At 40.4% G+C, this 26,529-nt stretch overlaps 3 protein-coding genes across 5 annotated transcripts in view; 2 read left to right on the forward strand and 1 right to left on the reverse strand.

The window, feature by feature from the left end:
- Positions 1 to 6,328: 6,328 nt before the first annotated feature.
- On the forward strand, positions 6,329 to 15,773 carry TMEM185A (transmembrane protein 185A). The gene is made up of 7 exons (XM_064713260.1): positions 6,329 to 6,523; positions 8,771 to 8,947; positions 9,735 to 9,942; positions 12,633 to 12,716; positions 13,561 to 13,737; positions 14,071 to 14,194; positions 14,695 to 15,773. The coding sequence occupies exons 1-7, from the start codon at positions 6,486 to 6,488 to the stop codon at positions 14,937 to 14,939; spliced, it is 1,053 nt and encodes a 350-aa protein (XP_064569330.1). The 5' UTR covers positions 6,329 to 6,485; the 3' UTR covers positions 14,940 to 15,773.
- A 1,394-nt stretch (positions 15,774 to 17,167) lies between these two features.
- On the reverse strand, positions 17,168 to 20,086 carry LOC135447966 (EOLA-like protein). Of its 3 annotated transcripts, none has more exons than XM_064713263.1 (3): positions 19,885 to 20,086; positions 18,768 to 19,051; positions 17,168 to 17,686 (listed from the first exon to the last, which is right to left on the reverse strand). In XM_064713263.1, exons 2-3 carry the CDS (start codon positions 19,018 to 19,020, stop codon positions 17,469 to 17,471), a joined length of 471 nt encoding a protein of 156 aa, XP_064569333.1. In that variant the 5' UTR covers positions 19,021 to 19,051; positions 19,885 to 20,086; the 3' UTR covers positions 17,168 to 17,468. The 3 variants fall into 3 exon arrangements, with proteins under 3 accessions (XP_064569333.1, XP_064569331.1, XP_064569332.1); XM_064713261.1 differs by lacking the exon at positions 19,885 to 20,086 and adding an exon at positions 19,388 to 19,700; XM_064713262.1 differs by lacking the exon at positions 19,885 to 20,086 and having other exon boundaries at positions 18,768 to 19,334.
- Positions 20,087 to 20,642: 556 nt separating this feature from the next.
- The window catches only part of MAMLD1 (mastermind like domain containing 1), a 243,387-nt gene continuing 237,500 nt past the window's right edge, over positions 20,643 to 26,529 (forward strand). Inside the window, exon 1 of the mRNA XM_064713259.1 lies at positions 20,643 to 20,748. The gene's annotated coding sequence lies outside the window, so the exon portion shown is untranslated. The remainder of the gene's footprint in view (positions 20,749 to 26,529) is intronic.

Here is a 26,529-nt window from a genome sequence, read left to right on the forward strand (position 1 = left end):
AGAATAGCTTGTGTCTGGTTACTAAAATAATTATACTACATTTTATTCTTTTATAAATGCAAAAGCAGGAAAAAGTCAGAGATTATTTCTGTCTAACCTGCATCCTTGATCTCCTACCATAATAAGTGTAGTATTGAATCTAAAAGGCCCCATGCTGAGCTCCCTCTTTTAAGCAAGACACTTCAGCAAAGTAACCTGTCTGTTCTGATACCATCATTTTCCCAGTCAGTGACACTCAAAGGTGTTTTGCAGGAGCTGTTTGATGAACAGCTCAAACATCCTTTCCAAACACTCTTTTCCCTATAATTTGTCAATAGTATTCTACAGTTCAGAAGGTTCAGGTAAAACCCACAAAGGGACAAATGTGTTCTAGAATGTGTTAGTTCAAGTGAATAATATCTCTGATCACTTTTTATGCAAAGGACTTGCATAGGTACCATGAGATGGTACATAGTGGCAATAAGCTTTGGAAAACAGATTTGCAGAGAGAAGGTAGCCATAGTGATGGCAGGGAGCAACAGGGTATGAAAACTGCAAATATACACAAGAAATGAAAAAAAAAAAAACAAACTAGACGAGTAAAATAAAGACAAAGCACCTGCATGTCTTAAAATGTCAAGCCAAATATAAATTATAACTTTACAAGCATTAGGAACCAAAAATAAGTATGGACCTTGCTGTCACCTTCCATGAAGGTGATAATCTTATGAACCTTCATTTAAAAATAAATACATAGAAACCACTTTTCACATGCTCAGCAGAAACTCCAGCCTCAGCTGAGCAAAATTTTCTGCAGCTCCCAGCAATTGCAAGAGAGGCACAGAACCAAGCTGCTAAGAAGTGAATAGTTGTGATCTGGTTATCCTCTCTGGGGCAGTGCTCCCATCTGCCTTTGGAGGCAGGCAGGGAGTGGGGAAGTAACTGGAGGCTGAGCTATCATGCTGTCTCCATGGAGCACAGAAGTGTTCATCTCTCCACTAAGAGTATTTCATCCTTTTGATAAAAGGATGGAATTACAGAACAGAGAGAAACAGGAGACAAACAGATTTTGTCCCACTTATTTTGTCCATCTAGAACTTGATTTCCCAAACTTCCTGCTGTTACATAATCCTGTAATACAGGTTTGAATGAGCACAGGTACTCATCACTGCTGCAGGTGTGGGTGAAGTAGCTCCCAGGGTCTCCATCACAGACACCCTGTGGGTAAGAAATGCAAAGGGGAAAAAAGGACCAGTGAAGCCTGGCTTGTACTCACATAGACACAAAGTAAAATTCAATTGCCTTAAGGAAGATCATTCCTCATGAAATTCCTTGACTCCTTCACAGAACACTTTTCATCTTCAGCAGCAAAACCATACCCAAGATGATGCTTCACTAGAAAACTCCACCTTACTGCAGAAATATCTGGGGGAAAGCAGCATGGGATCTTCTTGTTGAAAGCTGCTTTGCACAGCTTGGCTGTGTGAGAATACTTAAAAATACTTATGGTTTTAGGTTGTTTTTATTTTTCCTTGTAAGATATACACATGTTCACTACAGTCCAAGTTAAAAACCAAAGAGCTGGTAGACTTGTAAAGCTGAAAGCCCAGGGAAGATTAATCACCTCACGCTGTCCTCTTACTGAAGTCATCCTTTGTGAGAGGATGTAATCCAACACTCCTCTTTGGACCACTGAGCTGAAGCTTTCTGATTTTCACTTATGTTTAAATTGGATAGCTCCTAGATGATTCCAAAATGTCATCTTGCTAGACCTCAGACCTGAAGCAAAGGTAAAAAAAAAAAAAAAAAAAAAGCTAATTCCCTTTGGTGTTGTTCACTTTCATTTCCTGTCTCCCATCCAATTTCATTAACAATTCATCTCTTACTTGATGGCTGAAACATCAGAGGCTTAAGTGAGCTGTATTATTTTTGGATATCTTTGTGTGTCTTTTCAATGTGGTGAGATGTAAGTAAGTCCTTGTCACAGAATAAAATGCAGCAAGTAGCTGCTTAAGTGTTTTATCTCTGTAAGAGCCACATAAATATGCCACAATAATATTGATATTTAACCCAGTGCTGCTTTTCCCTGAATGCATTGCAAAAGGAGCTATGATATATCCAATTTCTGATAAGATGAAGCCTCATTTATCCTTGTCTAGCATCTCTGGCTGAAGTTTGTGTTGCACAGTGTTAGTATATCAGGATGCCAGTGTTGTAACTCACATCCAACCCTGCTGCAAATGATTATAGTGCTGTGAGGCACCCTGACTGGAACTCACCTCTTGTGTCCAGCATCCAAAACCTCTTATTTAATTCGAAGGTATTTAAGCATTTATCTCATTCTATCTCACTTGACTTCTGAGAGAAGCCCAGATGAGTCAGGGACAGAAATTGCATTTGAAGTGTGTGCTATCCAAGCACACAGATCCTTGAGATTCTTGGAACACCTGATCTGTGTCAGCACTAAAGTTCTTAATCTGATTAATGCTGTAAGTAAAATTTCTACGTGCCTTTACTCAAAAAAAGGAGCCATGTAAATAGTTAGAAGCTTTGTGTTCATCTGGAACAAGCAGCTCGATTGGGCTGAAAGTAAACAACTGCAAATAAGTCTTGTTTTGTGCTGGATGGGTTTTAAGAATAGCACAATATATTAATTTTGCCAGGACAATATGCATGATCTGATCCTCCATCAAAGTCTTAAAGGAAATGAAGAAGGAAGGAACTAAGAAGAAAGAAATTAAAAAATAATTAAGACGGCCTTGAATAAAAGAATCTACTCTGATAAATCACTGCTATTAGGAAGTTTATAGGATTTATTCATAGAACAATGATCCAATGCCTTCTTTTCATGCTTTACCTTAAACAGCTACTAAGCACAGTGGAAGAAAAAATTGTGTGTAGAGCAACATAAAAAATCAATAGGAAGCTGTGGTGAGGCAGAAAAACCACACAGACTGCACAGGAAAAGAGGCATGGAACACTACTTGCTTAAATGACCTTCCTTTCAACAGGAGAACAAGCAATGAGTAAAACCAGCTGAACAGTTTAAGACAGAAACATCGACTATAAACAGACCCATCTTTTGCATGTGACATCAAATCATTGTGTCAAATCCTGCTTAGGCCAAAGAGCTCCACAAGAATGCATTTTCTGAGATCCAGCTGGCAGAACAGCCTATGAAATTCATGGTGATTAAGTATTGGAACTTGCTTCACATCACAGTCATAGCTGGCATTAATATCAACAGCAACTTGCTGAACTGCTACAGCTCTACAAAGAGGTTTCAGGCTGCAGGACTAATTTAGAGGCACAACATCCAACAGACAGAAGCAAAATTTTCAAGGGTAAAGGCTTTAAATCATTCTATCCTCCCAAGTAGGACACAAAACAATAATACTGAAAATTTCATTGAAACTGAACTCATTTCAGAACCAAGCAGCTGTGTGCAATGCCAATGACAATAACACATATATACTTATTAGATCATTACTGTTCTTAACTGTGCAAAATTACTGGCTGGTATAAATACATTATAATAGATTGAACAATCTCTTCTTTGTCAATTATTGGTCACACTCTGTTTATTCTGTGAATAAATGCTAACAGGAAGGCCTACAGCAAAATCAACTGAAATTCAAATGGGAATTTTCAAACCTGAAGATTTGTTTTTGTAAACAATTTGATGTTCTGACACAGACCATGAAAGATGATTCTAGAAACAGTTCATGGCTGCTGTCAGCCACATCAGTCAGTTATTGCTGAGCTGCTGTCCTCCCTTTAATGCTGCAGCATTCCAGTCACCTAACAGTGGCACTTGGAGAAGTCTATAAAGCAAATGGGACATGTGAATTATATGGTATGTTAGGAAGGAGTCAAGGCTGACTGTCAACAGCAAAGCAAGGTTTTCAAATTAGAAGGCTGATTCAGGTTTTATTTCCTGCATTTAACTTTGGCCTGTCAAGGATAGGGATGCTCCTAGTTTATATTTTTTAAGCAGAATGTAGATGGCTTAGAAAAGCAGTAATGGCAGTGACTGTAAAAGAGACTCTATATCTCTTCTTGAACTAATTTGAGAAAATAGATAAATGGAGTGAAACCAAAATTTGTGTTTGGTTTCCAATATAAACTGTCTCAGGGGATTCACTTCAGTTCCCAGCATTCAAGTCTCAATCAGCTGTAGACACAAGGACTTCACAGAAAGCAGATCACTTGCTGCTTCTTTTATCTGCCACCTAAATTACTCCTCCTACCCTTAAATCACTATAAAATGTAAACTTAAGATAAATCTTTTAAGTCTTTAAGTTTAGACAAGAGCTTGGATTTTCTCTGCTCTCCACTTCTCCTTAACATCACCCTCACATGTGTAGGTAGTATCTCACCGTATCCATCAGGAAATCTGAGACCACCAAAAAAATCTAAGAAAACTCCTAATATTTGCAATTATTTGACTTCAAACCAAAAAATTTCGCTCTGCTCTCCTGAGGTACCAGAACAAATTATGTTCCCTGAGCTTTTATTTCTGTAACCAGGGGTTTCTTTCCTAGTTCTTCATACCTCATAGGAACTGTTCTGCTGCTTGGGCAGTCAGCCAAACATTGTAACTGCAGAACAAATCTTTCTTGATTTACTTCTACAGAACTTCATGAATATTCTCAGAAATGCCAAGCTGCTTTATTAGCCTTCTGAATTATTAAAAGTTCTCAAGCTAATTCCTTGTTATTAATATTTTGACTTGTTTTATGATTGCATCTGGCTGCTTACAGGCCTTGTCTAGTAGCTTCTTTATGCATTGCAGTAGATGTATTTTACCTTGGACAAATACATTACACATAATTGTTCTCTCTTCCAAACCAATGAGGCTCAACTTTTTCAAAAGCATAATGAAAACCAAGGTTCTAGTTTCCAGTTGTTTAAGGCTGTTAATTCTTTGGTTCCTTACAAGCTTTTGTAGTGCCCTGGCACAGATCCTGTCATGGTCCTTTCCATCTTTCTGGAGAGTGTCCAGCCTTCATCCTTTCCCCCACATTTTTCCATTATGTGTTCTTGCTTCTTTCTTATCCTGATTTCTCCCCAGGCTCCTCACACCCTCCCCACTGCCATTCCTTGACATGTCCTTGCTTTCTTGTAGCCTTTGCCATGCCCTGGCTTCACAGGTGAATTTATTGTGTGCAAAGCTCCTGGTGTGGATGTCTGTCTGCTGTTTGTGCTCTTGCCACTGGAGTTACAGTTGGCTACAATCTGCCAGTGAGTATCTGCAGAAGAATCATCATCATACTATTGATCTGTAGTAACTAATGAGTACTGTCACGGGCTATGAGCAGCTGTGGTGTTTAACAAACCACCCTGCATGCACACCTAACTTCTTTGGTAAAAATCACCAGTCCTGCTGGCAGGTGGTGGGAGATTTGGATTATTTACTCAATTTCATCTTTCTGCAAAAACTAAAGCTTAAGATATGATTGTGGTGTTTTGTTTTGGTTTTCTGGCTTGTTTTTATTAGCTTTTCACTTGCAATATAACCCTCAGGGAGGAGCTCTGGGGATTTTCACTTCAAAAATCTGCCACCAGATAATCTGCCCTGGCATGGAGTCATCGTGTAAACTATCCTGATCTGCTGTAGAATTTCATAAGTCTTGTTACAGTCAAACTGATCAGCATGAGTTAGATTAGCATCTATCTCCCAGAGAGCCATACAGATGTTATTTAAAAGTGAAAAATCTCCTGTTTCTCACGGTCATTTGTTCCAACAGCTAATTACTTTCACTTAAACAAATGGACAAACAAAAAAACCCCTAACAACAGAAAGCCCAGTTCTCTCCTTTCTGACCACAATTTGTTTCGCTTCAGTCCATCTTGATTTTTTTTTTGCCCTTTCTTTGTCTCGAACAAGGCACATACATAGCTTGTTTGGGTTATTTCAAATTTACTTGGAATATTTCTCAGTGAATACTGGATTATGACAAACGTTTTGTAGAGCTGTCCCTAAATGCCCAGGGATTTCATTGTCCAGACATTGAAATGTCCCAGAGTTGCCCAGAGATTCTGAAACTGTCATCCAAATTCTGCTCAGTTTGGGGAAGAGAGGCTCCAGGGAGACCACGGAGCACCTTCCAGTACCTAAGGGGCTCCGAGAGAGCTGGAGAAGGACTTGTACGAGGTCATGCAGCACCAGGACCTGCACGACTGACTTCCCACTAGCAGAAACCCGATTTGGGATAGAAATGAGGGAAAAATACTTCGAGAGGGAGAAGCGCCGGGGTGGGGCCGCCCCGCCCATCTTAGCCCCGCCCATTCCACCCTAGCCCCGCCCACTACTCCCGCCCTCTGCCTTGGCTCCTCCCCGCCTGGCGCGCATGCGCAGCGCTCCTTGCGAAGGCCGGCAGTGTGGGCCGGCCCGGTTCCCGGCAGAGGCCGCGCGCATGCGCGGGGCGGCGGCGAGGCCCGGGCAGGCCAGGCCCTGGAGCGGTGGCGGGGCCGCGCCATGAGCGCCTGGTAGAGGGGCCGCGATGAACCTGCGCGGCTTCTTCCAGGACTTCAACCCCAGGTGAGTGCCGCACGGGCAGCGGCCGCTCGGCAGGGTTAGCCCGGGGTCCGGCTGGGAGCAGCGCTGGGTGCGGGACCCGGCAGCTTTGGAGCGGAGCGCGGCCTCGGGTGGCCCTTCCGCACGGCGAGCTCGGGCGGCGTTTGGAACATGCCGTTCCCGGCCTCTTTCCTGCCCGGGATCACTGAAACAGCCAGGCTTGAAAAGACCTCCGAGATGATCGAATCCAACCTTCCCATCCCCCGGGAGGCGGTGCGGGCTCCCCGCGGCTCCTTCGCCGTCCGGGCTGGGAGGACGAGCGCTGCACATCTGCTTTGCAGCCCCGCTTCCCCTCATCTGCTTTATTATTGTGTAACTCTCACATTGCTCCCAGCTCGTTCTGTGCTCCAGTGTTTCACCGCGGTGCTCTGGCCCCGCACGCCCCAGCTCGGGCTGTGACCGAGCGGCGGAGGCTCCGTGTCCCAGGTGTGAGCAGCCCTGGGCTGCACGGGGAGCACCGGGACAGGCGAGCGCTTCCCTCGGCTCCCTTTACATTAATACTGCAGCCCGGGGCTCTGCTGGCTCTCCAAGCAAGTATGGACATGTCACTTTTAAAGAAACTGAGAGAATTAGTTAAATTTTACCGGGTTTTTATTTTAAGACCACAGACTAAGGACCTGCCAAGGTGGCTTGTGATGCTGAGAGTCCTGGAAGAACCTTGCACGTGGAAGAGACTTTACATGATGCCAGTGAGAGCAAGCCGTGTTCAGTCAGTTGTTTGGACAAACAAAAGGGTAACCAAAGCTCCAGGAAGTGCATTGTAACAGAAGCTGAAACACACAATTGAAATATGTGTGGTCAGAGTAATGGCAAAGTAGGAACAGAAGTTCTAGAAGCTTATAAAGTTTTGTTGCTGCGGAGCGATGCTTGCAGCTTGTTTGGGTGCTGGGGGAATGAGCAAGCCGAATGTTGGAGTTTTGCCGGTGTCTTTATGTTTTGAGGTGCCTGGAACACCGGGGGAGCAGGGGTGTTTCACTGCTGTGTTTATTGAGGAGCCAGGGAACGTGCAAATGACACAAATATTGAATTCAGAAAAGGATGACTAGCCGAGGAGCTGAGACATCTCTTTGTTGCTGTGAGGTGTGACCGGTTTATATCATCCTATCCTGGGATGGTTTCATCAAGCATGCAGGGAGATGCTGACACAATAAATCTGTTCTTCATTAATAAGGTGCAGATAAGACACTTGTTCTGAGTAGAGACAAAACAGCTTGATATCAAACATAGCAGTCCTGGTCTGATGAATGCTTTGTTATTTGATGTGAGTTAAGGTGGGTAGTTTGAGTTGTGCTGTTGGAGAAACAGTTCTGTTCCTGACTGTTGCTGCATTATTCTGTTCCTTAGGTTATCCATGTTTTAAAACACAATTACTTCACTGAAACAGTGTTGAAACCTATTTATGTGTTTTATAAAGTAGTCTGTGAGCTTCGGGTGGATGGGTGGGAGACTTTTCCCTTCCTGTCCTTTGAGGAAATTGCCTACTGTGTAATTATTTTGTCTGATTTTTGTGGTACAAGCAGTTGCTGTGCCACTGCTCAAGTATTCAGATACGTTTATTAATTCTTAAATTGACTCTGTTATAAACTGTATCAATGTAGCTATTTTAAATTTGTAAGTATCATCCTCAATATTCCAGTGAGAAACTTCAGTGAACAATAGGTAACTTTGCTAAACATTTAACCTGTTGGGTTTTTCTTTCTAAAATACTGGTTTTTTAATGGAATGTTAATATTAAGAAAAAAATTATCTAAAGTTAGCCCTATTACAATTCATAGTAACTTGGTGTGGATAAGATTTCATAAATAATCTAACTCAATTTTGAATATAAAAGCTACTTCATTTGATTTGTATTATGGAACACATTTTTTAAAAACATGTACAGCTGGTATATTTGTGAGCCTCTAATAACAGAGCTCCTGACTGGATCCTTGTAGAAGGGAACTATTAATTTCAGTCCATTCATTGAGATTGTTATGCAGAAGTGCTTTTGCTGTGTTTCCTTGAAGCAATGGTTTAATAAATGAAATAGATGACGTATGCTGTATCTATGATGAAATACTTGATTCTTTGCAAAGAAGCTCGACACCTTTTTTATTGGGAAGTATCCCAGTGAAATTTCAGCTGTGACTGACTTTGTTGTCCTCTACAAAGTAAATGTGAAGTTGCCTGCCTTGATTCCTGACTGGGTTGTTTTCTTTGTTTGTTCAATAGCAAATTCCTTATTTATGCCTGCCTGCTGCTCTTCTCTGTGTTGCTCTCTCTGCGTCTGGATGACAAAATCCAGTGGAGTTACTGGGCTGTGTTTGCTCCAATATGGCTGTGGAAGCTGATGGTGATCGTGGGTGCCTCGGTGGGAACGGGAGTGTGGGCCCGGAACCCTCAGTACCGGTAAGTGACTGGTGCTGGTTTGGCACAACAGGGAATGTCCTGTCCTGTCAGCCTGGGACAGAATAACTTCCACAGCCTTAAACACACCAGTGTTGAGGTGTCTGGTAATTTGAGTAGATTGTGAATTTCAGGATTCCAGGGCAAAAGAAAAATGACCTTAAATGAAGTGCAATAAATGTCTTTTCTGTCTGTGGTGAATATTAAATGAAAAATCTTGGGGCACAGATTTCCTGTACACCCACATTTTTGTGTGGCTCAGGTCTTGTTTGCCCCATCTAGAAATGGGTCTAGTGGTGTAGGGAGAAGCTCTGTGTGTTGTCATTTTACTTTTAGTACCAGAAAATATCTGTTCCAATATTTTGGCTTGGATAAATAAAGAAATTTTGGAGAAAGATGTTGATTCAATGAAAGCTAGTGCAGAAATCAAACAGATCATTTTAAATTCAGCTTATTTTACAACAGCCTTTATGATAACTGACTGTTTTGATATACTACCAAAGAAATCCTCTTTTATCTGCCCAGCTATGGAGTCCTTAAAAATTTTCAAATTGTAAAAATCCCACTGCACCCTTTGAATAAAATACTTCAAACGTGCAGTTTTGTGGGAAAGAAATCCTATTAGGTCATCAGCAGTGGAGTGTAATGGGTATAATGTATACGTTTATTAAAAACAAATATTTTTATATTTATATTGTATATATATCTGAAGCTCAAGGAAATGTTCTGGGATGTTTGCAGGGTAATGTGCTTTCTTAGGCAAGTAAATTCTTCCTTATCCTCTCTTCAGAGCAGAAGGAGAAACCTGTGTGGAGTTCAAAGCAATGCTAATTGCAGTAGGCATCCACCTGCTCCTGCTGATGTTTGAAGTCCTGGTGTGTGACAGGATTGAAAGAGGAACCCATTTCTGGCTTCTGGTGTTCATGCCCCTGTTCTTTGTGTCTCCAGTCTCAGTTGCAGCTTGTGTGTGGGGATTCCGACACGACAGGTCCCTGGAGGTGAGGCTTCACTTCATGGCACTGCAGGCCTTGGGATCAGTTCTGGAGCAGTTTGTCTCTTAGAAAAGCACAATTCCGAAGGCTGCATCAGTCCAGTTAATTGCACTCACCTGCAAATGGGAGTGAAATCAGGGTCAGACTAATAGAACTTTTTCTAGTATCTTCTAGTTTTTTCAACTACCAAATTGCAGCATGTTTTGAACCTGCTTATTAATTATTTTGTGTTAAAATAAGTCACCAGGAACTCTGCAGTATAGATCAATACCAAACACTTACATGGAAACAATAGCAAAATTTCTGCTGATTTCAAGCACTGTCTCTAGGCAGAATTGAATTTCCAGAGCCCCATGTAATCAGGGCTTAATGTCTTAATGTTATGAAAATGTCTTAATATCACAGTCTGTATGTTTAATCTTTAATTTGGGAATGTGAATGGTAGGCAGGGCCATTAGGGTTTTATTTTCTGCCTTTTATCTTATCTGTAACTCCCTTTGGTTTTGGAAGAACCTTGGAAGGATTCTCAAGGTGCTTCCACAATTGTGACATTTTGGTATAAATTTAGAATTCATACTGAATTTTTTAAGGAGTTTTTCATTTTGCTATGTTCTCAAACTACCCTGAGACAATTTGAAATCTGATTTTTAGATGAGGCTCAGCTTTTTCAGGTGTTTTAATTTCAAGGGGCTGTTTCTCTAACATTAGCATAAGATGAATTTTTCACTAGAGAGAACCATTTTTGGTAAGTGATTGTTATGATGGCTGGTAAACTGATATCCTAAGTTCATTTTGCAACATTTGCCAAGAGAAATTTATTTTGCAGGGTTCTATTACTAGTTAAGTATTGCTAAAAGTAAAATTTCTGTGGAAGTGCTTGCCTTCTACTGGATGATGCTTGATTGCCCATTGATTTACAGATAACTGCACAGCTGCTAAGTGCTGGCAGAAGAAAGTGGAATCCATAAAAGGCAACAGCTGTCTCAACCCATTTTTATTTCTTTTTTTACTCTTAGTCATCTTCACCTAGTGCTGTTCTACTTTCTCTTCTTTTTACTCTGTGAAGATTTCATTATTTCCCTTTCATTTGCTAGAAACATGAGGGTCTGCCTTTAATACAGGACATCAATTTTTGACTTGAGTAATCAAAGCAGTTGTTAATCTGGTAATATTTTCATAAGTATTTAATCTGAAATACATTATCTGCTCATTCCTGTTCTGCATCTGATTAGGTGATCAGTAAGTACATGCTGGGGTTTTTGTCTCTGTGTCATGGTGGGCTCAGAAAAACCTTCCTTTTATGTGTTACACTATTTTATAGTCAGTAAAGCACTATTTATTTAAAGCATGTTGAATTCATTAAGTTGTGAGCCACTGCAAATATGTGTGCACTTGCCATATAGATCTCATATGTTAACTTGATTCTATAAACTATTTACAGCAACTGATCCTCTGATTTTTATATTTTTCTCTCTTTGCTCTTGCAGCTTTCTGGTTGTTTGGTCTTATGCTTAAGGCGAGGGGGGTGTTGGTGGTTTATTCTTTTATGAAAGCCACACAATTCTTTAAAGTGGCACACAATTTATTTTAAGTGTACTTTTTCAATCTTTTTAAAGTAATTTATAGTTGAACAGTGGAGACTTTGTTGTGGTCCCTGAAGCTGGCAAGTGCCTGCTGCCTGTTGGATTTTTGACTCCCTGAACTGTAACTTTCAAAGGCATTTATCCAGATCACAGTCTACACAATCATGTGTGTTAGTGAAAAGTAGCATGTAGTGTCTGCCTTCAGAGAAATCTTACATTTGAAAGAGGCCTTACATAACTGCATGTTTTTTATTAAAATGAGTAATGTTTCTAGCTTGCATTCAAAAGCTTCAGTTAGACTTTTCAGATAATAATTCTGTGGTCTCTGAAAGCCCTATCCATTGTAGGGCTGCCCATAAACTTTGGAAGCAGAACTTGCCAAGTGTGATGGTGTTTCATTGTCTCACTTTGTTCAAGCTAGACTCAGAGTTTAAAAAAAAACATAATGAAGGGCTGTTTCTCATACTGGCAAGCAGAACTCATGAAAACTTTTCATTAAACATTTTAATGAGAAGTATTGCTTTTCTCTATTGCCACAAAGTCTGTGTCTTCAGTGTCATTTAAAATATCTCTCAATTATGCAGTAAATTATTTGAATTTGGATTTCATATTCCAATATTCCATGTATTTCTTTTCTTCTCTAGATAGAACTTTTAATTTTAATTAGGCTTTTAATTTGGACTGTTGGTAGTTTTGCCTATTAGTGGAACTACAAAATATTACAGAAGATTAATTTTGCTAATTTTAAGTTGAAGGTCTTTTTACTACTTAATTTAATTCTAGCAGTATTTATTGTATGAAAGGTACAGCTGTTTTCTGCTACTTTGCTTTTTTTCTTTCTGATCAGTTTGGCTTTTCTTATTTCTCTAATCACTCTAAGGGCCCTTTTTTTTTTTAAGGAAGATCTTGGAAACAGCAGACTCTACATTATTTGGTTGGGATCACACCCACACAAATTTAGGGGTGTTAAGTAATAGAAAATGTAAATGCAAGTAAGTTTTCATATGTCAGTGATAAGAATGGGGTCAGAGAAGTGCTTTGAGAGGTTCATTGGTTATCCTGGAAGCAAGTTTCTCATACTAAGAGTTAACTAATGTTTTTTTCTTTTTCTAGCTGGAAATCTTGTGTTCAGTCAATATTCTACAGTTCATATTTATTGCACTCAGACTAGATGAGATCATCAGATGGCCATGGCTTGTATGTAACCAGTGTTTTCTTTTTATCTTTGTTTAAATGCTGAATTTCATACAGATATTTATTGTAGGGAACAGTTAATACGTGGTCAGTCCATGATCCCATTTTTGCTCACTTAGCAATCTTTCACTGAAGGTCTGGCACACCATTCAGTGGTCATGGCAATCAGGGGCTGTTCTTTGGGCACATCATCCTCTGAGGGAGAGGAATGTGCCATCAGCTGCAGTTCATTCTGAGCAGCAGTTGAAAGAGAAATCCTCACCCAAAGTTCCCAATGGGAACACTAAACAAGCCATGACAATGATTGGTGAGTTAGAGAATTGGTAAATAACTACTTCTATTTGTTGTGTTACCATGAATGTAAATCCACTTACTGTGCAAGTAGTCTTTGTCAGAACTGCTGAGATGTCCTGTCCCAAGTGCCTTTAGAACAAAAGTGCTGTTTCTGTGTCTGGGTTTCTGCCATAAAACTGACAATCTTTCTATTGTAAAAAAAAAAAAAAACTTGAGAAAGGATTGAAACTCTTTAAAGTAAGGTAACCAATGTGGAAGTACTTACTAAAAATCAAGTACAGTTTGAGCCCACACAAAATCACAGAAGTCTTACCTAAGTTGAACTACATTGCCTTAATTTTAAATTGTTTCAGCTTGATGGGGTTTAGAAAGCTGAGAACCCCTGCCCTGAACTGATTATGTCTTGAAACAACACACATGAGCTTGATGTCTTTCTGTTAGACATTATATTAGTTAAAGAGTTCATTTTCTTGTTTAGGCTTAATATGTAGGCTCACTTTATTTTAAAAAAAAATCCTACAGCTGAAACAAATCAAATGTGTCCTTCTTTCAGGTTGTCTGTGTCCCTCTGTGGATCTTGATGTCCTTCCTGTGCCTGGTGGTGCTCTACTACATCGTGTGGTCTGTGCTGTTCCTGCGCTCCATGGACGTGATCGCTGAGCAGAGGAGGACACACATAACCATGGCTGTCAGCTGGATGACAATTGTAGTTCCACTGCTCACATTTGAGGTAGAAAAAGCCACAATGAGTTTGATGTGTCTTGTTCTTTTTTCAGTAAGAAATGAATTATGATTTATGAACTTACTGAAATTAGAATGCTGCTCTTTGTTTTGGAATAAAATATTAACAGCAAAGATGAAACATAAACAAGAATTCTATGTTCCTTTAATGTTTCTTGAGTAAAATTTGCATCACATTGGAACTATAACTACCTTCTTCTGTGAAGGCCACTTTTTCTCACAGATGTGTGAAGTTAAAGATTTCAGATCAGCATATGCTTTAAGCAGTTTGAAAGTGAGTATTGCAATTAAACTGACATTGTATAATTTTTTTTTCATTTAGATCTTGCTAGTACACAGACTGGATGGGCATAATTCTTTTTCTTTCATACCCATATTTGTTCCTCTCTGGCTTTCACTGATAACATTAATGGCAACAACATTTGGACAAAAAGGAGGCAATCACTGTAAGTATTTCAGAATCCTGGAAACAGATTAAAAATCAGTGTATTTTATTAAGATTTCTATTTTCAGAAAGGACTTTTCTATTACTACTATTTTCAGGCAGTTGTAATAAGGTGTCAGTGCTTACAGGGTCCTCCCCTGTGGCACTGTTTACTTTGGTTGAGGTGCAAAGTCTTTGTGTTTCTTCTCTGTACTGATGTGACCCAACACTGTGTTATGTGTGAAAGGAAATGGATTCTTGCAGGGGTGGTGTAGCTGTAATTTATGCAGATGGATATACACACAGGCATGCATGTGCAGACATGGAGCTGTGCAAGTGCTTGTCCAGACTGTCTGTGTGTATATAACCTGAATTGTAATGTTCTGATAGGCATAAGGAACGCTGAGAAGCAGCATTAACAAATCTTATTTATATGCAAAAAATCAAGACACCTTCAATAGTCTGTCTACTTAATTAAGTGTTCATTCTGTTAATAATGTAAAATGATTTTGTTTCTTTTAGGGTGGTTTGGAATTCGCAAAGACTTTTGCCAGTTCCTGCTTGAAATTTTCCCATTCTTGCGAGAATATGGAAATATCTCTTATGATCTTCATCATGAAGATAATGAGGAGACAGAAGAAACACCACTGCCTGAGCCACCAAAAATTGCACCAATGTTCCGAAAAAAGACTGGAGTGGTCATTACCCAGAGTCCTGGAAAATATGTGATTCCACCTCCCAAGTTAAACATTGATATGCCAGATTAAGATGACAGTAGCATATTAAACTTGAACTGGTCATCAACAGACAGATGTATTTCATCTCATGCCTTGTCCCAATTCCTTTAAAATAGGTATTGCTGAATCAGTGGCTTGGATTACACAAATCAGAAATGTTGAAGATAATCTGAGTGCTTTTCCAGAAATATGTGGTTGTCTAATTTGTGAACCTTCCTACCAGGTTGGTTGCACGCTTGCCTGTATAGTATTTATATGAACATTTTTAGCAGTGTAATATATTGTTTAAAAGTCCTGTTGTGTACAGTATAAGTATTATCTAAAAGTATTTTTTTAAAAACCCTGTATGAAATGCCTATGCTATTCCAGGTGTCTTTTAGGTCCTAAATATACACTTGTTTTCATGTCTCTTTTAAATGCTTTGGGATGCCTTAGCATAGTACCTCTTTACTTCTTTCTCTGTTCAGCTGCAATCATCAGAGGCACAAGAGTGTTGCACTTCTGAGGCAACACTGGAAACCTTTTTTTGGGAGGGGAAGTAGAATGTATGGTGACTTACATGATGCTTTTGAGTTAGCTGTGTAAATACTCATGTAAGTATTTCAACTTTTGTGCTGGCTTGGGAGTTACATGTTGTTTTTGTTGCTTTTCCAGTTTCATGTTTTGATTCTTCTTGAGCAGCATGTACCATTCTCCCATTAGACTGGCTGTTTAATAAGCTGTTTCTCACATTGTGTGGTCTGTGCCAGAAACATTTGTGGTAGGTTTCACAGCTATTGGTTAGCTGGTATAAATATCATAGCTTGGTCTTTGTTACCAGCTCTGTGTTGGTTACTGTAAATGATTAAACTTTTCAAGATAGGATCTTGTTGGTGTTGGCATAGCATTTTCTTGTCTGAAGAAAGACCTGCTTTGACAGTGTGCCTTGGATTTACAGGTGCTTTGGAGAAATGGAGTCTACAAAATGTGTAGTCCTGTAGTTTATAAAACCAGATGTCTCATACTCCCAAAACCTTGTAGCTGCTCTCTGTTTGGGTAACCCACGTTTAGATAGTTCAAATACCATGGGTCTCATTTTTTCAGTGTTAGATGGCAGGAAGAGCAAGGAGTGTGTGGACATTTCTGCATGTGGTCAAGGTGTATGCCTGTAAAACTTGGATGCAGCACTTCCATTTCTGATGCTCCAGAGCTTCCCTTTCTTGCCTGTGGACCAGCTACTGCCTGAAACCCAACCCAGCACTGTCCCATCCCACAGCTGAAATTTTGTTGCAGTTTTATTTTATATATATATATTATTTATATATATTTTATTATATTCTGGTTCAACAAGTCAAACATCAGTGGGATTGTCACTGGACATCAATTTGCCTGCACTACCATGGAGAAGAAAACCAGAGGCAGAGTTTGCATGAGAAACCACGTCCCAGGAGGAGAGCAGTCCATGCACAGCAGGGGCAAGGGAGAAGAGGCACAGCTCTGCACTGGGAAGGTCTCAGCCTCAGTGCCAAGGCAGCCCCTCGGGCAGTGCTGCCCACAGAGCTCCATCTGCTGCTGCTCAAACAGGGGGAGCTGCAGCCTCTGCACCTCCCCTTCAGCTGAGGCACAGCAGGGCCTGCATGGGGCCAGGAACTGCTCAGGGACCTTCACCCTGCCCTGCAGTCACTTCCCACCCCTGGGAAGCTCAGTCTGTCTCCAGGTCACAGCCCAGCTCCACATGGGGTTCAGAGCTGGAGCGGCAGGCACTGGCCCAGGGCCACAGCTCTGGCACAAGTGCTGTAGTCCAAGGGAACAGGTTCCCAAGTGCTCCAGTAAAGTGTCTGAATACTGAGATTGCCACTTGTGTCCTGTTCTAGGTGTGGCCTTGCTCCAGAAAATCAAAAGGATTTTCACTGTAATGTAGGGTGTGAATTTTAAAAAACTCCTGAGAGTGCCAAAGCTTAGTGGCTATTATTTATAATTCTTCACACTAGTTTTAAATTCAGTATTATATTTTCAAAGACAACTAGTATTTTTCATCTTAAATAAGAGGAAAAAAATTAATACTTGCTCAATTTCATGTTGTACAAGCACCTGCTCAAACTGGCCCTTCTGCAATGTCTGTCAGGTCACAGAGCTGTATTCATCATATGCACATCTTGTGTGCCTGAAATGTGAATGAAAAGAATCTATCCTTAAGGCAGGACAAGGAGTGGTCTGGGACAGCTGTCCTAGAAATTGTGGCAGCCTGCTTTTAAGCACCATTTTCTTATAATCAGAGATGCAGGTATCAAAAAATAATTTTAATTTACATTTAAATTGGCACACAATGTATAAATGTACATTTAAAAATGGCATTTACTTAGTTGCTTATACAGAAAGTCTAGAAAAACAATTTCATGTAATAGTCATAAAGACACATCTTGTTTGTTTTGCCTCAAAAAGCAGTTCTTCAAATGTATTTGCCATTTCAAATGGTTGTGGAATAGAATCCTAGACAGGATGCTGATGTAATTCACCAGTCAGCATCTTAAATACAAGTCTGCATTATAGGCAGGAAAAAATCATAGTAAGGGGCAACAGTTACAATTCTGAAGGGATCAGTTCTTCAGGGATGTCTACCTGCCACACCCCTGTTCTCCCTCTGGCAGGAATTGGTTCCAGGAGCCATCTGGGATTTGAAACAACAGTCAAGTATTTTTGTTCTAAATTACTGAGGACAGCTTTGTTTTCCAGCTCCAGAATCTCTTCAGGAGGCAGGTTTTCTGGATATAGTGATGTCTCTCCAACATCAATTAATCCTGTATATGACAATTAAAACACAAAATTAGTTGACAGTTTGATCTCCTAGAGAAAAGTTTTCCACAGGTAGCCCTCCCTGAGGCCACAGAACAGCCAGTTTGTTACCAGAAGGGCACAGTCAGAGGGAGGCACACCTCCCACCTGTGCTGTTTGCTGCAAAAGTCCATGTGACAACTCAGGTGGGTGAGGAAAAGAAGGAGGGAATAGTTAAAATCACCACAACCCAGTGCTGCAGAACTCCTTGAAAAGCAGCCTGCATCTAAGGAGACACAGCTGCTACCAAAACTCCTGAGCTACATTTGGACATGGAGCAGCTTCAGTAAAGCATAAAACTCTCTCTGCTCCTCTTAAGCCACTATTCTATTAACATTTTTAAATCATTGAACTATTTTGAAGTTCCTACCTACACCACAATTAAGCATGCAATTTATGTTAAGGCTGCAAACCTACATATTATGTAGGACCTTCAGTTTTTAGCACTGCAGAACCACAACGTTCAGTGTATGTGATAGAATTCATTTGTTGTGCAGGAATAGGTAAAAGTATTCAAATGACAGTGAAAGATGGTGTAACAAAGATACCTACAACAAAATAGTACAAAATGAGCACTAAAAACTTTCTAAGTGTACAGTGCACATCTGCTCTATGTCAGCACAGTTTATGCACTGAAACATCACTGCCTCTTCACTGTGTTACAGAAACAAACTTCTTCACCACCCCAATATCAAAAGCAACACAGGGGCCTTGTAAAACTGAAATAGGATTTATTTATGTAATTATTTATGTATACTTTAAAAGGGCATGCACAGTGCTGCAACATCGTGAATTTGCTTGACCACGAGTACTGCACAATGGTTCAGCAAGAGTTCCTAAGCTCAACATGCAAGAAGTGTGAAACTGACACGTATTGTGCTGAAACATACAGAATTGAAATAGACCCCGCCATCACAACTCATGCTCCACTCCTTCAAAGTGTTAAAATGTATCATAATGAGTGCAAACACATAGAGCAGATGTATATTTCAATGACTGTTAAGGGAATGAGAGTTTGTTTACAAAATATAACCCAAGGATACTTACCTGCAATAACTCCTCTGCCATATTTTTCCCCTTCATCCAACAAATCCTGCAGTTGTTTTGGTGTCATGCCGAACCTATTCAGAAGAATTTCTCTCCATGTTTCATCTTCCCAGTCCTTAACAGCTATATGAATAGCAATGGTGCTGTTCTTGTAGCCTGCTAGCAAAGGACGCCAGCGGGTCTCTACTGTTTTGACTTGGTTTAGAAGCAACCCTGCGTAGGGCTGTCGGAAGGAAAGGCAACCGAACTTCATCGTGCTCCTCGCATTAGAGGCCGCTTATTTCCTGTAAACACAGAGGCCCGGGGATCAGTCTCCAGCAGCGGCCGATGCCCGCGACAAGCTGGCGGCCCTGCAGCCGCGGAGCTGCGCGGAGGGAGCAGCGCGGCCTCCCCGGGGCGGGTCCGGCCCGCGGGCCCCGCTCTGCCCGCGCCGCGCTCCGGGCTCGGGCCGGGCCGCCCGAACAGCTGCCCCCCCGGCCGGGCACAGCCCGCTCCTGGCCGCCGCCTCACGGCCGCAGCCGCTTCCCCACAGCTCGGCCCGGCCCGGTCGCCCTGCGCTGGCTCCCGCGGGGAGCGCTCCGCCGCCGCGCGGCCATGGAGGCCCCGGGGCCGCCGCCTACCTGCGCCGCGGGCCCCTGCGCTCCGCCGGCCCGCCCGCACGGTGGGTGCCGGGAGCGGGGCGGGGCGGGCCGGGAGGCGGTGGCCCCGCGGGCCGGGGCCGGCTGCGCTGAAAGGAGCGCGGCCGTGCTGTCCCTGCGGCTTTTCGGCCGTCCCGAGAGGAGCGATGGGGTTAGGGCCTGCTCCCCGGCGATCCGGAGCGGCGGGCCCGGTGGTGGGTGCTGAGGGGGGGCGGCAGCTCCGTGTGCGCTGCCCGGTGTGGCGCTGCCGGGCTCGGGGATGCGCTCGGTGCCCTCCTGGCCCGGAGCACCGCGGGGAGCCCGTGCGGCTCTGCAGCCCGGCCGTGCGGGGCTCCCGCAGCTCTGGTCATAACTAAAATAATTCAGCACGTGAAAATTCAATGGCTCTCACCTCCCTGCTCTCTCTGGGCACTGGTTTGTTTGGGACAGAATTTCCCAAAGTGCTCTCATCCAGCCCTGCTCTCTGAGGACAGCCTTACCTGTACCATGGTGCGTTCAGTGGCGTTTTGCATCGAGGCTTTGCCTTTCTAATACCGGCGTTTTGAACAACGCAGTTTCTGTTCGACAACAGGTTTTGCATGTGCTGGTCCCGCTGTGAGCCCTGGCAACAGGAAACAAAGTGTGGGGATCTAGTAAGCGCAGTAAAATTCAGAGACCTTACAGAAAAAGGGAACTTGGAAAAGGAGAGGGTTAGAATAGTATGGTCCTGCTGGATGTGTTCAGTTTTAATGGGCAGCCTATATATATAGGCTGAAAAAACCAGTGAACACGTGTTTTTACATGATAATTTCCAAGGTATACAAATCAAAGTGACCTCATTAAAGCAGACAGTGACACTAAAGATGGCTACTGATGCAACAAATTGAAGAGTTGAGTCCTGCCTGAATTTCTTCAGGTACGGAAGAGAAAAAACTGCAGATGTCCAAATAAAAACCACGGAGATTAATCTCTCCTGTAAAGCCATAACTTTCAGCTGAGGGCAGTAAATACAAGTGTTTGGGGGGCTTTTGCCTTGCATACAGCATTTGAGAGAAAGAAAGGGACAAGAGAATGTTGACCAAAAGGAGTGAGTTAGGACAGACAGACGAGAGGAAAAATAAAAGTGTTAGAGAAGGAAAAGAAAAAATGGTAGTATTTACAAAGGGGAAAAGTAATGATGACCTTTCTTTTGTCTTTTGCTATGTTAAAACACGTTTTTAAAGCATGAGAAATCTCAAAGCTACTTTAACAATTTCAGGAACTCACAGGTGGAAAGAGTAAAGTGATCGGCTGGAATTAAACTGAGAGAGAGAGATGGGCGGATCCCATGCTTACAAGGGCGGAGGAACTTCATAGAGCAGAAGGTAGGACTAATAATGTTGTTGTTTTTTTTTTTTCTCAAGTCTTTGACTTTGTGAATAATGGATATTTATTGGCAAAACCTTACAAGTAACCTTAGTATTCTGTAGCTGCAGGGTTAAGTGATCCTTTTCTGATGATAACTTTTATGAGAGCCAGTTCTGGCATATGCTTTAATGTACCTTCAGTGAATTTTGTGTATTTTGAAGTATTTTATGGCTGACAGAATTTAACTGTTTAGACTTAGTTTTACTTATTACCGTTTTCTGAAATTTCTGCTTCATTATCCCATTTCCCCCTGAATATTTCCAATATCTTGTTCAAAATGTTCCATATAGAGTCATTCCTTTATATAAAATCATAATAAGAAGAGAAATTAATAGATTATGTGAATTTAAGTCCACTGTAGTTTTTACAGGGTTATTACTTTAAATGCTTTTTTTGCTTTAAGCTGTTCCCATCTCACTAGACGTGCATGGTTAGTACAAGAACCTGTTGAATCTGTTTAGAGTTGTGAGTAATGAGCTTTCGGGGGGGGTTGGTATTTGCTTTTGGTTATTTTTCCACTGTATAATTGTATTTTATGTGGGGGTTATTTCTTTTGGGGAAAATATAGGCCAGAATGTTCTCAGGTTGTGTAAGCATCTTTGTTTTCATTCATGTGCATTATGGCATGGTTTTGTGTCATGTGTTTCATCACATACATAAAATAGATTTTTTTTTTCCTTGATCTAAGGAAAAATCTCCAGGGTACTTAAAATCTCAAGTATAACAACTCTAAATAAAATATAAATAGCAGAAGATACGTGTGCTACTACCAAAGGTGAATTAATATGTTGAAAATCTCCTCTCACAAAATGGTGTTACTTGGTTTGTAGAAACCTTGTGCCATATATTGGAACACTCACCAGAAGACTTAACAATTTCTAGCAGCATGTAAATAAGGCTCTGTAATTAGCAATCCTTGTGTATTGTTCAGCCTTTTGTGTGATGAGTGGTAAAGGGACTCCAGTAGGTTTTCTCAGGATTGAAGATAATGGTTCAAAGTGTACATTCAAAGATAATGTACAAAGTGAATATGAAAAAGAAAATTCATTCTGATCTTAGCAGATGATCAGCTTATGCTTGGCATCTTAGATGCACTTTAATGTTTTCTGGTCACTGTGGCTTTCACATACTAGCACCAATCCCAAATTATAATACCTCACATACAATCTCACCAACAGGAAATTCTGCCACTTGTGTCTGTGCTTCCATAACCTCTACTTCATTTCAGTGCCTCTATACTAGCTTTTCTTAGGGTGTCCCTAAATTTAATTTTGATAGAACAAAACCTATGTAATTCCCAGTGCAGAATGTGTTACTGCTTTCTGTGGAGCTAAAACAATGCCTGGTACATCATTTATAAGGACTCAGCCCTGATCTCATCTAGATAGGCAAGCATTGCTTGTGCTTGTGCTCCTTGTCACATTCACTTAGCAGCTGATTTTACAGGGTTCAGTACCCAGCAATAGGGGCTGGGATATCTTGTGTCAAAATCAGGTCAAGGGACTTGATCAGCTACAGTTCATTTCCAAAGTGGGGACTGATGTGGGGCATTATGTTCCAATAAAACTGGGAGTAAAAACTGAAATTTCAGCTGTTAATAACGCATGAAATACAATTCAAGACAATTATTTGTATGGAATGGTCACTATTTTAATAGCTGACATTCGTGAGACTCTGTACTGTGTTGACATTTGAACATACACTGCATTTTAGAACATCAGACAATGTGAAATGTGATGCTGCAGCTGTATTCTTTTGGCAGTAATTCCATCATAAGGACTTCTAGCATTATTCTACATTTTCTCCCCTTTGCCTTAATCTTACTCAGTCTCTGATTCTAACATTATAGTTAAAATAATACTTATATTTTGCCATGCTGTTTTTTTATTTCTTTGTACTTATCATAAGAAATTATGACTGTCTTAAGCTTGGTTCAGTAAACATATCTCCAGTGTCTTTAGATGATTCTCTTTATTACCAGATTTGTTGCAGTACTGTGTTTTCTCTTATTTTTTACACACACCTTGCCCTCCACACTCTTCAGGTAGATCATATTTCTGGTTTGTAACACATCACTGACATCACTAGCCTTGTCAGAAATTTGGGAATTATAAATTGTCATAATCATAGATTGTTGGTGACTTACAGCAAAGTTTTATTGAATTTGAGAAATATTTTAAACAGGTATAGACAACAGGCCAAGGCATTAAGTATTCTTCTCAGTACTCTACAATGTGCTGGACACCCCTAGGCCCCCACTGCCCCCCACTTGTGCAGTGTCCTGCCCTGTCCCTTTTCCAATACATCTTGCTGCTGAATTTTCCATGTGTTTGCACTGGGCACCAGTTGTGTGAGCATGAGACAGCCAGGTCTGCTGGGCACTTCTATCTGCTAAGTGATTTCTTTCTAAACTTACAGATGGCTAATACTTAGAAACCATCCAGGTTCTTCTGCTTTTCTGAAGGTTAAAAGAAGGTTGCAGCTATCGGCTGAGCCCCAAGCTAGCTGATTTAGAAACATCTTGTGTAGCTCTCCATAGCAATCTTTTTTGATTGAGATACGTGGCTTCACGCTGAGGTAATCTGCAGGGGAAGGAGAGTTTGTAGTAATGAGCTCTCCTTCCCCTGCTGATTATTATGTCCAATCCACAGGCAACTCTGCTGTATGTGGCTGCATAAAACATTTTAAAAGATAAGACTGATCAACACCTTTTTATGGCCATAAGCCCTCAACCAGGGTTCATGCCCTCTGAAATGCTGGAAACTTCTAAAAAATTAAATTGCACTCTTGCTATAAAGGGAGCAGGTACCTTAATTCTCTAATTGATGCTGTCTGTCTAGCTTTATAATTATTTGGGGTTTTAATCTGTTTTCAGATGCAAGGTGTTACTGCAAATTTTAAAAAATCCTAAGGAGCTCTTTCTAATAGATAAGTAATAGATTGTTTGCACTACTAAACTAAAATATTAATGACTTCCTTTGTTTCCTTTGTAAAATCTACTTTTTATGACAGTTACAATGCTTGGGAGTTCTTCCATAAATTCTGCTATGTTTGGCTAAGTACCTTTTAGTTTCATCTAATCAGGAGACATTTTAAGAAAGAAGAGAAAATGAATTGCCTCACCATTTTGAATTAACCACAAAAGATACACCTGACAAGATCTGTAAGAAAAAGAATTCATATACAGAAGCAATTGCATTTTCTGACTGGTTCTGTATGTTCTTTTATGACTAAAACTTTACTTTTTGACTATTGATAAAACACTAATCAAAATGGAAAATGCAGTTTTCCTCTGAATTATCTTCCTCTCTGAGCTATCTTCCCTGAGAGAAGTGCGTCCACATCAGGGGTCAGTTCAGTTCTGTTTCTTCTTGTCTTTTTGGTGGGAAAGTTTTTTTACTTGTGTTTTGGGGGCTTTTGAGGTAACTTTTGTTTGGTTGATGTGGAATATTAGTGTCTGTATAGTCTGTTTTAGAGCAGGTTCCATTAAATGATTAGTTATATTACTGGGAAGAAAATTATGAAAGAATTCAGGGAAGATGTTGTGCCTAGCTGATACAGGTTGTTTTTCTGTTCTTTTTGTCTAAAAATTTTTGCAATAAAGGGGAAACTTAAAATATGCATATAGATGTCTGCATAGAGTTGCTGTGCATGTTTATGATTGTGATGATTTGAAAAAATGTATAAAAGTCAAATATAGAACTGTTTGGTTTGATATGTGATGATTAAAACTGGTTCTAGCATTCTAAAGTTTAGCCTATGAAAAATTGAACATTTTTAATTTATATGTTCATTGATGAAAATGCAGATGTAAGTCTGTGAAATTAGTAAGTTGGTTATATACAGAACTCAGAATCAACAAGTCTCCTGCTATGAGTCTGGTCAGAAGGTGTTGCCTCCTCTAGAAGTGTCTTTACTTTCTTGTTAACATCAACATAAATGAGGGATGGATCTGTATAAGTAAATATGCAATAATAATCCTCTGTGGCATTTAAACATCTGGCATACGAATTTAAAGTGTGAATAGAAATTACTAGAGTTAAAACTAAATACTGTTAAATCTGTGCAAAGCCTGAAAATAACAGTTCTGGATATAAATATTTAAACTTTCTTGAAGTCTGATGTATGAATTTTGGCAGTGCTGAAGACAGTAGAGCCTCCAGTGTTGTTACTGCCTGTGAAAATGGCACAGGGCAAGTGCAGTGTAATAAAGTCTTGCAACTTTAGATTCCCACATATAAATTATTTCTATGCTGAGTGCTTAAAATCTAAAGTCATGACAGTTTTTAACCTCAGGAACTATGGAATCATGTTGATGAGAAAGAGCAGGACTGTGAAGCCACTGCAGTATTTACTAATTTATTGTCTATGACATATTGTATCACTGTTTAAAATGGTTGTACAATACATCACAAGCCACCAGAAACATCATCACCCATACTGTGTGTTCTGCATAAAGAAACTGGACATCTGAAGGAACTTGTTGCTGTAGTTCTGTTTTATTTATGTTGTTAAATGCCTGCTTCCATTTTAGTAAGATAGCAGTTATTTTAGCTAATTTGGGTTCTCTTTGGTTTTAATGGCCAGTTACCACAGACAGGTAGTAATTTCCTCTGCAGCTTCAGAAACAAGAGAATAAAGAAACAGCTGATGAATACTGAGGTCTTTTCACAGAGTGGATGCTTCCCCACTCCAAACTGTAATTCTGCAGCACATCAATTTTTAGCCAATAAGTAAAAGCAACAAATGATTGATTCATCCCTATATTTTTTATTCCTGTTAATTATGAATGTAGCTGTTTGTTTTTAAACATTACTCTTTGTAAGTAAAATCATTAATTAGTAATCTTCAGCTTGTTAATAATGAGCCCTGAATTTGCATTTTTTTTCAGAATCACAGGGAAAATGTTTTTATCACTGTATGCAAATATTTATTACCTCTATTGGAATGTTGTCCTTAGCTCAGCACACTATGTTATTAAAAGTGAAAGATGTAGTGAGATGGGAGAAAACTTAACATGCTTTTCTGAATGTGCTTTGTTTCCCCACCCATTCCTGTATTTCCTGTATTAAGCAGATTTAATTTGGAGGATTTGTGGGAGGAAGGTGTAATGGATAATTTTTTTGGAGATACATGAAGAATGTTGACAGGTTTGAAATAAAGTATGCTAGTTTCCTACTGAGATTCATACTTCTACTATGTGATCTCCTGTGTTACCTGTAGAGAATGTCTTAGCACATCAGAGAAACAAAAAGATCTTCAGCAGATTATTTGAGTGAACTCATAATATATATGAAGAATCATAGCACCAGCAGTTCTGCTACATTGTTGTCACTGAATAATAAATCATTGCTGTAGCTGCACAGCGGGGTATTGGCAATGCTGATGGTGGCAGTCTAGACCTGAGCTGAAATGGATTATTTTGAAACATAGAGCAAAAAAGGTAGATAGCAGGGCTCAGCAGAACAGTTTTGGGGCTAGAACCTGGTGACTAACCACAAGAAAGGAGATAACAGAAATTATACCTAACTAAAAAAATGATGTTAATGATGTTACCTTTCGCAGTCCTTAGATCTCCTTCGTAACCTAATTATGGAACTGTCATGTGAGCATTAATGAACATATTTTCAACACTCCTGTTAGGTCTGAGATGGTCCATCCTAATATACAGATAGAAAGGGAGGGCACTGCAGGACAAGTGCCTTTATTCCAGAAATTATGACCTATCTTTTATCCCA

Source organism: Zonotrichia leucophrys, chromosome 4A, assembly GCF_028769735.1.
Source record: "Zonotrichia leucophrys gambelii isolate GWCS_2022_RI chromosome 4A, RI_Zleu_2.0, whole genome shotgun sequence".
In the NCBI taxonomy this organism is placed as follows: domain Eukaryota; kingdom Metazoa; phylum Chordata; class Aves; order Passeriformes; family Passerellidae; genus Zonotrichia; species Zonotrichia leucophrys.

Coding starts and splice junctions, on each gene's coding strand:
- TMEM185A (XM_064713260.1), top strand. CDS start 6,486: ATGAACCTGCGCGGCTTCTTCCAGGACTTCAACCCCAG. Junction 8,948..9,734: donor GCCCGGAACCCTCAGTACCG/GTAAGTGACTGG, acceptor TCCTCTCTTCAG/AGCAGAAGGAGAAACCTGTG. Junction 13,738..14,070: donor TTCCACTGCTCACATTTGAG/GTAGAAAAAGCC, acceptor TTTTTCATTTAG/ATCTTGCTAGTACACAGACT.
- LOC135447966 (XM_064713263.1), bottom strand. CDS start 19,020: ATGAAGTTCGGTTGCCTTTCCTTCCGACAGCCCTACGCAGGGTTGCTT. Junction 17,687..18,767: donor TGGCAGAGGAGTTATTGCAG/GTAAGTATCCTT, acceptor TGTCATATACAG/GATTAATTGATGTTGGAGAG.